We start from the raw sequence: 16009 nt of genomic DNA on the forward strand, positions 1-16009 counted from the left end.
CTTCTCCTTTCTAGCAGTTGTTGAGCAGTTATTTTCTCTTAACTCATCATTGAGGTGAGGAGTAAGACACTGTGGTATGCCCATGGTTCCGATGGTATTTCTCTGTGTGTTTTGTTGTTGTTTATTTGTGGGGTTTTTTTAGTGGCGTGAGAGATTATGATTCTTACAGATAAATAGTGTGCAAAAATTGTCTTAAATGCTGTAGACTTTCATTGTGGTATGGCTGTGATGATTGGTAGTGATTTGGGAGGTAGAAGGAAGGAATTCTGTGATTCTGTGAATTCCTTACAGTTTATTTGGTTGGGATTTTTTCTGTTCAGCAGTGCATATCTGATATTGAATGGTTGGAGAAAGTTCTTGGCAGGTTGGAGACTTAGACCCTGATCTGTTGCTAACAGAAGCTGAGAGGCTTGATGTAGCTACAGCAAGGAAATTAAAACTGCTTGTTCTTTATTGGTCACCCTGAGTACGATGATGGCTTCCTGAACTGTGGCATTTGCTTGCTCTGATGTGTACATGCAAAGGCTATGATAAGATACCTTATTTTTCATCAAGTCTAGGGTTTTCCTCATCTGCGAGGTTCTGTGTGAATATTTCTAGCTCAGTTCTTGCTGGTTCTGGAAAAACTCACCATGCTATTGCATATCTGATTTTTCCAACTTCTGTGTGTAGCTGGGTGACATGAGCAGGGGATCTCTATCCAGTGAACGGCAACAGAGGAGCCTGAAATTACCAGTTTGCTTGGTGAGGGGCAAACAATTCAGATAAGAGGAGATGCATTTGAAAAGGACTGTAATGTCTTCTAGTTTCCCTGAGGGAAAACTGGATCCTCCCATCAAAGAGAAATGCTTACTAGATGCATTTCTATATTAATTGTTAGATGATCAGACAAAGAAATATAGGAAGATGTCAAGGAGCCATCCTGACTGTACTGGAGATGAAGGCTTTGGGCAGAGCACGTGTTCATTTTTTGTTTGTGTTCCTTGCAAATAAACTGATTTCCTTTTGAAGTCTGAAACTTGTGGCTGAAAAATTCCCTTTTCCATATGATGTTTGCATTGTTCACAATGTGAGTGGAGCCCTTGGGCACTGAACTCGGCTCCTGTTAGGGCAGTCATCTTTACTTACCAGCTGAGGCCTGCTCAAATTCCTGTAGCTGACAGTACTGTGGAACTCTGCATGCTAAGTATCGCCCCTTTTAAAAGGAAATTTTGTAGTAGGAATGAACACTAATGGGAAATTACATTTCTTCTTATTTTATACATCTGCAGTAAAGAAAAATAATAGCTTTTTGAGGGTTCAGTCTTCAAAGGGCATAGATCTCTTAGAGGCTTTATCAGTTAACATTGAATCTTAAAATCCCTTTAGTGCTTAGTGTATGCCAAACTACTCTTAATAGCATTTTGTGCATCCATTCATGAAAATAATTTTGCCCGCTTCTTATTTACAGCTTGCTAGTACACTGAAGAACAAGCAAAATAAATTGTTGAAAATACCAGGTTGCTATGCATACTGTTTCTACAGCATTAGCCCAGTTTTAGTTACCTTGGCCACTTCAAAGGCTGTGTCTTCATGGTAGCCTGGAATAGAGATTTGCTGAGACTTGTCAAATTCATATTTAATGTATTTACTGTGATCAAAGGCAGTTCCCCAAACCAGGTTGCCCCATAAAATACTTCACGGTCAGAGATGTGTAAGAATCTCTTGCATCTCCACTAGGCTTCAGAGACTAATAATCATTTTGGCTGAATTCAAATTGCTTCAGAACTGGTTGAGAAAAATCTGGTGTATTCTTGCAGCAAAGAGCCTTATCCTTGGTTTATCAAATAGATTTGTCCTGTGTTTTGGACTTCCTGGAGCCTGGATTACAGTAACTCTAGAACTAGTACATGTAAAACTCTTCAACTGTGATAGGTCTTTTCTGCAAGTACAGGATAACCACAGTATGAGCTACAGTTACAAATGGTTTCATAAAAAGGTAATTACTTTTCAAAGATACTCATGCTTAGAGATGCAAGTACTAATCTAGGGGGAATTTCATACCAGGGCCTAATCAGTGCCTCAGACTGAGTCACAAATTAGGTAAGGGGATTCTTCAGCTTCCTCAAGCTTATCTGTAAGCATCTTAATATTTTTTTCACTTACTATGGGGGAATCTACCAGACACTAAAAACTTAAGAGGAAAGGATCTAGTCTAGAAAAAATTTGAGCTCTGGTTTCTGTTAAATACATGGGAAAGAAATTCCCATAATATATAGATGTTTCATGTTCTCAAAACTTGTACCCTAAAGTTTGTGCGTAGCTCTGGAGTATTAGTTCTTCTGGGTGTTTGATAGTAGTAGTCCAGCGTTACCCTGCTTTTCACTGAGGGAGTTCTGGAGTGATATGGAAAGTGGTTTTGGACCCCTTATTTCCCTTTCAGTCTAAACTCAGACGTTGGTTTGCATGACTTGATTCATAAATGAGCAATAGTTGACTGGCAAAGGTTCATTTCTCCATATGCCAAGATATGTTCGATCCTCTGAGGAGATTGAGACTGATGGATAAATATCTGTCACATGTAGGTGGCCTTTAAGAAAAGATTTGAGGATTTTTTTTTAAGTCTTTGTTAAGACTTTTTTCCCCCCACTCTTTAAACTCTTTTGTCATGTGCTGAGCGGGGGTGGATGGAGATTGGGGTGGTGGGGGAAGAGGGGGGGCTGCTGAAAGCATTTGTCTTCATTTCTGCCATCACCCAGTGTTTATTACGCAGTGATAGACAGACGCAGGAAAACTGCCAATCAAACCTACGTTCACTGCATTTCAATTGGCCTCTGCTTTGGATTTCAGCATTTTGAAATCTACATCATCTCTGCAGTAAAAGGTTGTTCTGTTCATGAGGGTGACAAGCCCGAGACCCTTGGGTACCCACTGCAGTCACTCGTGATCCCATCGAACAGTGGAAGACCCAGGAAACAGGAGGTTGGTGAGAACAGCTGCTTGTAAGAGCTGATCTGTTGCTGCCCACATTTAAGAAGATGAAGTGTATTGTTTTCCTCCAGATTACATACACTGCAACTTGAGAGGCAACAGCACCTTCTGCTCTCATCCAGGCTGAAACCCTGACTGGGCAAAGCCAGCTGAGAATGAGTTCTCATGCTGCATGGTGAACAAAAGCTCTGTAGTGAGGATTTTAAGTTTCTTGAGTTTTCCACCCATGGTCTCAAATGGTCTCCCTGTCAACTAAAGAGAACAATACAGGTTAGGATAGCATAGTTCTGTGCTAGGGGGTATTTTTCTCCATAAGTTGATTGTCTGAAATGTTTGCATGCTTTTAATCATCTTTACTGTAGGACAGTGTATGCATGCATGTGGGAGGTATCTGGCAGGGTTTGTGATACAAATGTTACTTCACTTCACTATACATATAACAAATGTTGTATGTGTATAGATATAATTTAATAATTACGCTGCTCAATTGCATAATTATTATAAGTAGAGATAATTACTTAATAAAAGCATGTAGATCATGGATTTGTGGTTAGTGTTAGGTACACTGGTTTGGAGCTTTTGAGAAATGGGTCAAATCCTTCTGAACATGCATCTTTCACTCTACGTTCCCTGTGTCCTAATCCCTTTGGTAAAGGTATCTGTTACTTGGAGCATTAACATTAATTGGTAGCCTTTACTGGCTCTGAAATTTGTGTGGGACTGTCCTGTAGGTGGGGCAGTACTGCGTTTTTCCATTGTTACCTTCTCTGTGTATAATGTGACTGCCTTTGGAGGTGAAGAGGTTTAAATAAACACCTTAACGAGCCTGAAGGTTACAGGTAAAGGGATGAGAAGATCAGAATCTTCACAGAAGAAAATTCAAAACTGTTTGCCAACTCCTTTTTTTTTTTTATTATACTTGTAGCAGTAGGTGCAGCAGTTGTATGAGCTAGATGAATTTGCTGTTTGTGGAGCAGTTAAGTGATGTTGTCAGGCTTCAGTGATGCAGAGGGAGAGCACACTTATTCTCCTAGGATATGTTCTTCTCCAGTTTATATTTTATATATATACCCAGTTTGTATAACCTACAAAGGTTATACTCATTGCATAAGAGGTGATGTAACTTTGTAATAACTGTAATAAGATCAATATTCTGGAATTATGTTCCCAGAGTAGAATTCCTGTTGCCTGTCTCTGCTGAGTATTTTCCTTACCTCACTCAGTTGCTGTCTTGTTGGTGATATTAGTTACTGTTTCCCTGCAGCAAATCCCACTGCTTGTTTTCTGTTCTCCACATGAGGGCTGGAGGCAAGATAGCAGAAGAGCAGCCCTTGAGTACTGAAATCCAGACTGCATAGACTCTAGAGGCTTTGCTTTTAGTCCTTTGTGCTCGAGGATGATCTTGTTTTGCTCTCCCTTACCAAATTCTATTACCTTGAATTTCTCTGGGTGCCAGCATTTGTGAAGTACAAGGGCTGCAGGTAGGAAGGCCCTAGAGACTGCAAATAGCATGAGATTTTTGACTGTAGTACTATCATCTAAAACTGTTTCTCCTCACCATTTGTCTCCCTAGGAATCACATTTAATGCATCCAAGCTTTCTCAAATGTATGCTCACTTGAGTTACCAGTGACTGTTGCTTTCTGCCTGGAAAATTAGGTTCTTTGTGATGTTTCTGAGGTATTCTGCTTTGCCTTCTGCTTTGGGCTATTGTCCAAATCCGTGGGTGGTTAGCAAGGGTCATGTCACTTGCCTAGAGTCAGAGCAGCCCTTGCCTGCTGTAGGTTGGACTACCTAGAGCAGCAAAGGGCCAGCTCATAGGTCTTCCTTGTGAATTTTTTGTTACAACCCTTACTATGTGGCAAATACTGTAGGCAACCTGTATCTTCTGCGTGAAGTTTACAGTAGTAGCAACGATTATGTCCACAAATGTGTGTAATTTGCCAAGGTGGTGTTTTTCATGAGTATGTATTCTGATCTGCCTTCATAGCTGTACTAAAATATTTTTGGTCTGTGAAAATACAGCTTCACTAGTATTGATAAGTAAGAATGCATTTGCACCAAATGAATTGATTAGGATTTCTGCCTTATGTGTCTGGGCAAGTTTTACCTCTTATCAACTTTATTTTCTGTCAGAAATGTGTTGTAGGGAGATGCTTTCCTGTTAATTTCCTGTGTTCTGTGGCTTATTGGGAACATGTTGCCATTTCCATAAATAAAGTTTTTTAAGAATCTAGAGTTTTGAGTTTTCTATGGTTTTGTCTCCCCAGCTTTTTTTCTGGATAATCTCATAGAGGTTAAATTGCTAATTATTTCCCCCTTTTCTGTAGGTGCTGTGATTGGGGATGGACAATCAGCTGTGGCCAGCAACATTGCCAACACCACCTACCGACTCCAGTGGTGGGACTTCACTAAATTTGATCTGCCTGAAATCAGCAATGGTAAGCTAGAAATGGCACTGGTCTTTTAAGTCTGTACCAACCAGAGCTACAATAAACTCTGGGATATTTCAAAGGCATCTGTATTTTACAGGCCTTGGATTACTTGATTGTCATGTTGCATTTGGAACTATAAAATGCTTAGTCTTTTGAGAAAGTTGACTTAAAGCTTGCAGAGCTGTTCCTGCTCTGTCTAGCTTGTGTATTCTTGCTATCAGCAAATCCACGTATAAATGGGGCACTTTTCTGTGAGCGTTTTTGTGAGCATATACCATTCTCTTAGAATTCTGTTTCCAATCTCTTCATTCTCTTACTTGGAAAAAGTTCCTAGAGAAATACTGTCTTTATATCTTTAAATTACAACCTGCTAATGAACTGGGTCTGATTTCTCTTAAGTTATTGACATTAGTGTGGATTAAAGTGCTGCAATACATTGTGGGAATCAGGACCCTGATCTTTTACTCACCAGTATTGGAAGCCCCAGGAAGTAGATGTACCTTCTAACCATTTGCAAAAGCAGTGATTTGCCCCATTTCTCAGGTGAAAGTTGCTCCTGAGTTAGGAATATAAGCAATATCCCCTTAGACCATGTGTTCCATGGCATAAGCTAGCTCTTGCATTGGAAGAGCCTTCCTTACACAGGCACAAGCATATTTGGTGGTTGTGGTCAGCTGATCAAAGAATGACATTTTCAGGGCTAAAACTAACTTGACTAGAAAGGCTATTTTAATCCAGAATGGTATCCTGATATAGCTTGCTTACACAGCTGCAGAAATGTTTGTGGCAGCCTGGGATGAAGCTAGGAGGTAGATATTCATGAATGTTTCTTTGTACAGTGATTTTTAGCTTGGGCCATATCTGTGCATATGTGAAATTCGTTGCTTGACTTCTCAGCAAAAGCAGATTAGGTTCTGCTTTGAGAGGCTGACTTTTTTAGAGAGAACAGGGATTTTTTTTTCAGAAAGACTTCTGCTTTCACAGGTAGCCATTGAAATGAATTAAGAAAACTCTCCCAGTTCCAGCCCTGTCAGTTCTGCATTTCTAGAAATTATATATCTGACTACAGAGGTCTCTGTGGGGTAGTGTCCTGTTGCTGAAAGGACTCACAAAAGGATCACATGTGGTTGACACTGTAGTAGCAGAGATGCAGAGAATTGAAATCACAGATCAAAGAATGGTTTGGTCTGGAATGGAGTTTTAGAAATCATCTTCTTCACCTCCCCTGCTGTGAGCAGGAACATCTTTCAATAGATCAGGTTAGTTAAAGCTCCATCCAGTCTGACTGTCATGGTTTAATACCAGGCAGCCACTTCTTCCCGCCCCTCCGGGATAGGGAGGACAATCAGAAAAAGATACAATTCATGGTTTGAAATAAGAACAATTTAATAATTGAAATAAAGTTAACAATAAGAATAGCAAAAATAGTAATGAAAAGGAGGGGGAGGGGAGAGAGAGAGAAAGAAGGGACCGGGACTAAGTGATGAATAGGACAATTACCACCTGCTGACCGATGCCCATCCAATCCCTGAACAGTGATTGGTCACTCCTGGCCAACTCCCTTAGTTTATACACTGGGCATGATGCTCTATGGCTGGAAGATCCCTGTGAACAGTTTAAGTCACCTGTCCTGACCATGTTTCCTCTCAGCTGCTTGTGGACATCAGTGCTCAAGGCAAAGTTTTGCCACATGGCAATACTTTCAGTGGTCCTGCGAGACTCTGGAACAGAATAAAGGTGAAGTCAGAGGGGGAAGCAACTTAAATCCCTTGGGACTTCTCTGCAAGTTCTAAAGCGGTTGAAGAGTGCTTCAGCTGCTCATAGCGTGTTTTTTGGCCTCATCTGGCTGTTGAGGAGGCAGCTGCTAATTAGAAAAAAAAAAAAAGGCAAGCATAAGATGTTTGTTTATAATTTATAGAATCCCGTAGAAATTAAGAACCATCTGCTGCTCAATACATCAATATTTCAATCTTTTCCCTCTCCCCTACCAGGATGCTTTTATTCTGAAATAGCTTCCAATTAGCTGGGTATGGTTTCTGTTGTTGTTGTGCCTTTCTTGTAGGCCACACTTCTGCTACAAGTCCGTCCCCAACCTTTCTGACTCTCCACACTGTGCTACATACTACTTGGCTTGTCCATCTTGTCTTATTACCATTTGGAGATACTCAGTTTTACTTTGCTTCTTTCTTTTTGTGTGCTGAGTCCAATTCTGGCATATCTAGACTAGTTAACCTTATCTCCTTCTGCCAAGGTCTAGTAGGGTTGTATGAAGATGTAGCAGCTGTGCTCATCCTAAACCAGGTATTTGCCAAGCTTGCCTAGCCACAGAACAAAAGCAAGCTGCAAGTTTGCCAAGGGACATAAATTAAAGATACTGTGAAGTTAAATATATATTAGCGGAGAGATGGGTTGGAGGAGTTTTTTCCTGATTCTTCATGATATTGGAAATAAACTATTTGCCAAGTAAAGCGTGTGACCTCAGTATCTCCTTTTTTTTTCCCCCCGTTGTTTCCTGTAAATCAGAGGTAGTTCTGTGAGGGAATCTACTTATGCAGAGGGGGCTGTCACATGTCCTAGGACTGACTTGAGCTACAAGTGGTTTGGGAGTTCAGGCAGATGAAATGATGCAGCTGGAGTTTGGGACTGCCTGCCAGCTCCACTCTCCATCAAAAAAATGACTTTGTGGCCAACCTCTATCTTTAAGCAGCTCTTCTTCCTGTTACAATTAAACAAAGAAAAGATAGCTTGGAAGTAGGATGTTTTCCTCTAAAGCAGACACATCTGAGTAAGTGACAGCAGTGTGATAAATGCAGTCCTGTGATCTCAGTGTCTGGGCCCCAGCACTCTTGGGAGCCCCAGGCTCAGGATGTGGTTCTGCAGCAGCAACTTCACTGATGCTCAGTCCAGCAAGAACGCAAAAGTGGACCCCAGCGGTCTTGGGAAAATGGCTTTGCAGGGACTTGTGGGATTTTAGTCTCTTCCCTGTCTTTCTCTATTAATTGCAAAATGGAAAAAGATGGCTTCAGATTTCTTCTCTCCTTTTGCTAGTTTTGCTTCTAATAGCTCTGAAATAAACATTACCCAGTCTTAAATTATAATTGTCAGTCATATCAGCATTAGGGTGGAGAAATAATTTGACAGCAGAGACAATGCTATCTCTGCATTTATTTAATATTCTTCTAGTAAATGTTGCATATCCTTAGAATTCCTGCAGCTAAGTATTGAAAACAGTGTAGAGTATAGCCTTCCTATTGCTAAAATATATGAAGGTTTTGTCTCTTGTTTATATCTTTTGATTATAGTTTTTCTCATGCTACTCACTGCTCATTATTTCAGTTTCTAGCCACTGTGGCTGAACTAGTCTTGTTCTTCCATATTTAGTCATGCATCAGGATCTTGTCCTGTTCTAACACTGTCTGGGACTCGAGGAGTGTGGTTTGATCAATACTTACTGGTCCACAGTGGAATGAAGAATAACTTAATAGAAGGGAAAAAAAGGCATGCTAAACAATTTTTTAAATTGGAACAGCTATGAAGAAAGTGCTATCCACAGTGGTGGTGAGGAGCGGATGGTGCGCCCAGCACAGTTTTCCTTTGGCAAAAAGTGCTGTTGCTGCCAGCATTCCAGGCCTTCCCCAGCTTCAAGTGGAATTGATGCTGTAGGTGTAAGCACTCCAAGTTGGCACAACAGCTTGACTAATTTGTTCTCTGATGTTTCTTTTGATATGTTCTGTCAACTCTGTGGCTGGACTAATGACAAAAGAAAACAAAGAATGAAAGGGCAGCCTTGTTGTAAGCAGTTTTCCAAAAATAGCAACTATTTTCCCCTAAAATAATCTCTATTGGTTTCATTTTCATAGATCAGGCCTCAGGTTCAAAGAAATCAAAAAGCTTCTGGCTTTGTCAAATGCATGGGTATCTTATGTTTCCCATGTCTTGAAAACCTCTTAGATGCTGTTCCTTAAAATGAAACCTTGCTGAGATCACCACCTCTCACATTTAGACTTTTTCTGCTGGCACAGTAGGCTCTCTTGGTTCTAAGTGTAAGTGCTACCTCAGTCTCTCATTCTTTGTAAATGAGGGAAGAGCAAAGAACCATAATGCCAGTGTGAATCGAATATTGAAAGACTGAAATAAATGGCACTTTCTTGTTAAGCACAACTTGCATCTGTGATATTTATGTTCCAGGCACACATCAAGGGGAAAAGATGGTTCACTTGTGGCAGGAGAACTCAGAAACTGTTTTGCTAGGAGATATTCACCACATATGCAACAAACTTTAAAAGCAAGACGATCTGCAGTCGTGTTGGTCATCATTGTGAACTGTTCACCAGAAACCTCTTTGCTGTGCTGAAGGAGGGGCAGGTGGGGGGAAAAAAAAAGAGAAAAAATCCTGTAAATAAAAAATGAGTGAACCTGTGTTATATGATAAATAGACTCTTGGTGACTGGTGATCGAAATTCAGCATTGTTTTACAAAGACATATAGTAAATGCTAGATGAGGAAGAGGATTAGAGACTTGGAAAGGAAAAAATTAGCCATGGAACTGCAAGGATATGTACAGGACATGTCAATGTCTCCGAATCTGTAAATAGTACAGAAGAAATACAAACATTTCTTATCTTGCAAAAATGAAGATGTGGGATTCTTCTCTTAGGAATGTCCAAGTTTGCATTAGATTAAAAAGAAATAGTCTTTAAAAGCTGAGAAGAGACATAGATTCTTATAGACTGTGATTTTTCAATTGTTATAGAAACAAGGAAGAAACATTGCCTGTGTGCCTCTTTGAAAAGCACCAGGTGTTCATTGGTACAGAAGGGTCCCTGGGATAAATAGGTCCTGTTTAGGACCTGTCTCTAGGCCTGTTGGAGCAAGTCCAGAGGAAGGCCACAAAGATGATTAGAAGGCTGGAGCCTCTCTCCTATGAAGACAGGCTGAGAGAATTGGCGTTGTTCAGGCTAGAGAAGAAAAGGCTCTGGGGAGCCTTTCAGTACTTGCAGGGAGCTTTGAAAAAAAAAAATGGAGAGAGACTTTTTACATGAGTAGGTAATGATAGGACAAGGGAGAATGGTTTTGAACTAAAAGAAGGGAGATTTAGGTTGGGTGTTAAAAGGAAATTCTTTACTCGGAGGGTGATGAGACACTGAAACAGGATGCCCAGAGAAGTTATGGATGCCCCATCCCTGGAAGCATTAAAGGCCATGTGGGATGGGGCCCTGAGCAGCCTCATCTAGTGGAGGGTGTCCCTGCCCATGGCAGAGGATTTGAAACTAGATGATCTTTAAGGTCCATTCCAACTCAAACCATCCTATGATTAAATGAGACCCATACCTTTGATCTGAGGAAGCAGGTATGTAGTTTTATTGCTTCTAATATTGAGAAGCAACTGACAGTAGTTAACATTATAGAGAAACTGTGGCTACCTCAGGGAACTGTATCGTGAGTCCAGAGATGCAGGGCAAACTTAGGCAGATGCAGAATAGGAATAAGAGAGAACAGTTCTTAGACCCACAAAAAGGGACTGGACTATATTTTCTAATAATCAGTTTTTTGCAGGGTTGGTGGTGAGAGTGTTTTTCATAGTTGTATCTCTGACAAATGCTCTCCATATGTAGTGCGTTATTTTGCTTGTTTTCTTGCTTGGCTCTCTTTTAAGTAGTTAACTCAGGTGTGACTGGGAGAGTCCCAATACTCACCTTTTCAATGTGTTCTCATATTCCCCCCCTGACCCTGCACTCTTTTTTTCCCCATTTCTTTAGATCACAGCTCATTAGAGTACAACTACAAAGGAATTGAGAAAGGGCACCCTTAGCCAAGTAGTCTATCTCTCTGCTGTCTTAGGCAAGCACATCTTGTAGTTCCTAATATTCTATTTTATTATTGGTTAAATTCTTGGCTCCTTTCACTTCTGTTGAAAGACTATTCTAGAATCTTACTATTCTGCTTGAAGCCCAATTTCCAAACTCAATGGCTTCTTTTACTCTCTTACCTGTCAGCATTATTTGTAAAGAGAAGTGATATTTTTCTGACACTTTTTTCTGTTATTTTTTGTGAATACAATATACAATTCCTTACATATTTATTTGTTTGGGGGTTTTATGTATTTGTTTAAGCATAAAATAATGTTTCATTTTCCTCAGTCCTCTTCTTTGATGAACATGTTACCATTTAGGGTTGTATCTTGAACGTGGCTGTCCCAAACTGTGCCCAGTATCCTGTATGTGGTCTTAGCACATGGTTTTGTATCAGCACTGATATTTCTGCTGAAAGTGTGCTCCCTGGTGCAGTTCAGGATTGCAGTTAATAACTTTCAGTGTTATACTGAGTGAATGGCTCAGTCTTTACTATGAGTCAATTCTCTCTTGTTTTTGACTGAGAAGTTCCCAGGTAAACCAGAAATTTATAAATGTCAACACACTCTATAATTCCTTCATTTCACTTCTGTTATGTCTCTGTGTACTTTGGTTCACTGTGTGGCCTGGTAATGCTCTGTTAATGAAATTACCCAACTTTATCAAGAGAATTCATCAACCAGTTCCACTGTGTGCCTAGCCCATTGATAAAGCTCATAAAAAGGACTGGTTTTGAAATGAGTCACTGAAGAACTCACCAGGAATCCTCCCAGTTTGACTGAGATTACAATAGTGCAACCCATTGTTGTGCATCCTTTAGCTAGTTCACAGCATACTGCAACTCTTGTCTTGATTCCCATCTTCTTTTCTGGTGACATAATGAGTACTTAAATGAAGCCTAGATTTCAAAAAAGGGCACATTTTAATTCTACTTTTTTTTGAAAATTAGGCAGTATAGTCTTTAATCTTTATTCTCTTGTCTTTCTGTTCAACTAAGTTCAGACAAAGCACTCCAGACTTTTGTCATCTTTTGAACCATCTGTTCTTTAAGGGCCATATGTATTTTAGATACTGGTATTGCAGCATTGATAGTGACTACCATTATTTACCTTTTTGTGTTCAGCACTTTTCTGTTTATACTAGGCTGAAAATTACTGGTTTTAGCAGCTTCAAGACTGAAAAATTGGTTGAATAAATTTAGAGTACAGGTGTAGGTGGTTTGGTACTGAATGTAGTTACATAGTCCACTTTTTATCCTCATCTTCTTTTTCATCAGAGTTTCTTAAATGGAACAGTAGAATTTGATACTCAACCACAGAGGAAAGCAGTTCCCAGGAAAAATGTCTTTGAGACCAGAAGAATTAAAGCTGATGTTCAGCAAGTGTTTTAAATCAGCAATGCTGGAAGAAGAGGCAGTCCTGTCTGCTTCCCTCTCATGACTACCTTTTCTGCTGCTGCAAACATCTATGTGGCCATCTGGCGTACCGTGTTGGGAAACTGTTCTGGCTTAAAAGTGACCTGGGCAACTGTGAGGAGTTTTTCAGTCATAGTAGTTCCCTGATGTAGCTTTCTTCCACACATGTGTTGGAAACAAAGGGTAGGGTTTGTTCAAATATTGAGTTACAACCTTAATTTAATTTAGAAGTTTGGACTTACAGAAATATGCACAAAGCATTCTTGGCACTGTTATTTTGTTAAGCTAATAAGGAATCTAGACCAAGAATTGCCTTCATAAACTCATTTGCAGTTTTAGCTGAACATATCAAAGCCACTTCTGGGCTAGGCATAGTCTGGTTGTTTAGAAGATCATTTCTGGACTGTAGAAATTGGCAGTGTTTTGCATGATGCTATAGCTTCAAGCATGGGAGATGGGGTGTTCAGTCTTCTAGTGTGCAAACTTTCTATATTGCAAATGGGGGGGTATGGTTTTTTTTATATTTCTATCCCCTTGAGTTTGAAAATACTACAATCCGAAATTTCCCCATCCCCAAAATAGCGTATGCAGTTTCAGCTTCAAACCTCCTGGAATAATCGGAGCTGTTTTAGTGAAAAACTGGATGTTAGGCTGAGGGAGTGAACATAACTCCAACCATGTCTTACCAAGGCACCACTGAACTGTTCGTGAAGATGGTGCTAAAAGGCCTTGGAACTTCATTATACTAGGAATGGCACACAGGCACAGTAAGATTCAGTAGCCCAAAGAGCTTGTAGTCTGCATATGCAAGGTACAAAGGGTGTGTACAAATTTGTATGAGGTCACCCAGCAGCACAACATCAGGCATTAAAGTAAAACTTCTTGTAAATTTTGTGGATTGCTGGTTTTGTGGATTACTGGTTTTAGGCTCCCTACTGCCTGCTGAACAGTTACTTCACTGATTTGTATGAGTGTCTCAAATATTGGAGTAATTAAATAGAGGACTGACTGGAGAAGTCTCTGCCTTTTCTCACTTATTTTTTCCAAGATTGGTGTAAAAATCAGCTGTCAGAAATGAATGTCTGTGTCTGCAGGGAGGAGTTTTTCACTCATCTCCTGTTTGTTGGAGATGAGAAGAGCGGGAACTAGGTGCTCCACAAGAGAAAAGGAAATGAATTAAGGTGTACTGTTTCTAATGAGACCACTGCTGGAGTTTGTCAGAGTGTCCAAGATTTGTTTAAACTGTGCTGTTCTTTGCAAAGGATAGTGTTATACTCAACAAAGGGAAGGGTTTGATAAAGTACAATTGCTACTATTTCTTGGCTGAAGGCTCCAGGAGGTAAATAGATTTAATTTCCTGGGCTCATTGCAGTATCTTATCTCCGTTTTGGAGCAAATTTTACATTAATCAGAGTATTAATGTTTCATAAACTTTTGGAGGAAGCTAAATGTCTTGAGTGCCTTTAGCATGTACTGTCCATTCTCCAACATTAGGTTTAGATCTTACTTTATTCTCTGTTCAACCTTAGTGCTTTAATCACTATTCTTTTCTTTTTTGTAGCCTCTGTGAATGTGCTTGTCCAAAACTGCAAAATTTACAACGATGCTAGCTGTGATATCTCTGCCGATGGGCAGCTGCTGGCAGCCTTCATTCCCAGCAGTCAAAGAGGCTTCCCTGATGAAGGAATACTGGCTGTATATTCTCTGGCACCCCACAACTTGGGCGAGATGCTTTACACAAAGCGATTTGGTAAGCATGCAGCAAGAAGTCAGGGTGGGTGGAGGGTGTAAGAAGTTACCTCAGAACTTCAGCCTTCAGTAAGAAATGCAATAACCATCAATAGTTATAGCAGCACGAAATATTTCATTGGCCTTCTAGCCAGCCTCAGACACGGTACTGCTGGGGAGAGACTTGTGATATGGTCTCAACAAGTAAAGTGTTGCTATGGGGAAGCTGCTACGGGATAGTTTTTTTAATCCCTTAAAGGACTTCATTTTCTAGTGGCAGAACACTGGCAGCAAGGAAATGTCTTGGAAGATTGGTAACTTGTGCGGGTCTCCTTATTCGTCTCTACCCCTTATAAGAATTAGATTGGTATGGCATATGTTATGGGAACGCTGGAAGAGAATTAAAAAGCTGTGAGGATGAAGCATGGGGAGGGATATCAACCTGTGAGAGAAATAACCCCTCTTCTCTTCACAGGCCCTAATGCGATTTCTGTGAGCCTGTCTCCAATGGGCAGATATGTTATGGTGGGACTGGCTTCCCGACGTATCCTGTTGCACCCCTCCACAGAACACATGGTTGCTCAAGTCTTCAGGCTGCAACAGCCCCACGGTGGAGAAACCTCTATGAGGGTGAGTATATGTGTATCCTGTTCTATGTGTTTTCATCAGTAGTTTTGTGTCCCTTTGGCTTCAGCCTAGTAGTTGCTGGGTTATGATAACAGGGCTAGCCTGCTCCAGACCCACTGAATAATAAACATGTGAAGGGATTTATTACAGAGGTGTGCAAACGTGGCAGGAGAATGTAAATACAACAGAATTGTGAAACTTCTCTTGTTTCAAATATGATGACAAACAAATACATTCCATGCTGTGGAATACATTCCTAGGTCTAGGTATCATTCAGAATACCTAGTAGGTCTTTTGTATTTTTTTGGGGTAATATGCATCTTGCTTTTGGGACTACAGTTGGTTTTGCTAAGGCAGCTTATCAGCTGAGGCTTCAGGATCATTTTCTATCACTCCTAAAAGCAGTTAACATCTAGGAGAGCAGCCACTAGCAGTTTAAGGAAGGGTAGCAGCCAAGCTTCATATCATACTTGCAAACTGAAGGTGAGGCTCACCAGACTTTTCCCAAGCTTGTGGTTTTATGTGCATGTAGGCATATTTTGGCAATGGAGTTATCTTTCTGTACTTCTGCTTTGTGGGACAGCTGAACCATGACCCACTCTGACTCGTTTAGTACTTGAGGGAAAACCTTCATCTTTTTTCTAGCTGTCAGATAGAGTTAAGAGAATATGTGTGTGTTGCTTTGTTCATCAGTGAAGCACAACAGCTCTTCAGTTATAGTTTAAAGTATTAAAAGCCATGTCCAGTTGATAATGCACAGAGAGTTGAGAAATCAGAAGTAAGTAATTTCTAAAGCTGAAATTTGGGTTGGATTCAAGTTCTAGGCCATGTTTTCAGGTGACTTGTTGCAGGAGATTAAAAATAGATCTTCAAACCTTTTCCCTTTGGGGGATAACTTGATCATAGTGGAATTCATTCCACGAATAAGCTTTTTTTTCTCTCTCTTTTTTTCTTTCAATTTTTTTAAAGTCCTCCCTGATTATT

The 16009-nt window shown here is 40.3% G+C and overlaps 1 protein-coding gene across 2 annotated transcripts in view; it reads left to right on the forward strand.

Moving 5' to 3' along the window:
• The window catches only part of AMBRA1 (autophagy and beclin 1 regulator 1), a 118757-nt gene that overhangs the window by 60123 nt on the left and 42625 nt on the right, over positions 1-16009 (forward strand). For both annotated transcript variants that reach the window (XM_018082317.2, XM_018082318.2), the window contains 3 exons: positions 5300-5410; positions 14232-14420; positions 14874-15028. In XM_018082317.2, coding sequence (XP_017937806.1) covers positions 5300-5410; positions 14232-14420; positions 14874-15028 — 455 coding nt within the window. The remainder of the gene's footprint in view (positions 1-5299; positions 5411-14231; positions 14421-14873; positions 15029-16009) is intronic.

This window comes from Manacus vitellinus, unplaced genomic scaffold (assembly GCF_001715985.3).
Source record: "Manacus vitellinus isolate BGI_N305 unplaced genomic scaffold, ASM171598v3 scaffold_6_pilon, whole genome shotgun sequence".
NCBI classification, from domain to species: domain Eukaryota; kingdom Metazoa; phylum Chordata; class Aves; order Passeriformes; family Pipridae; genus Manacus; species Manacus vitellinus.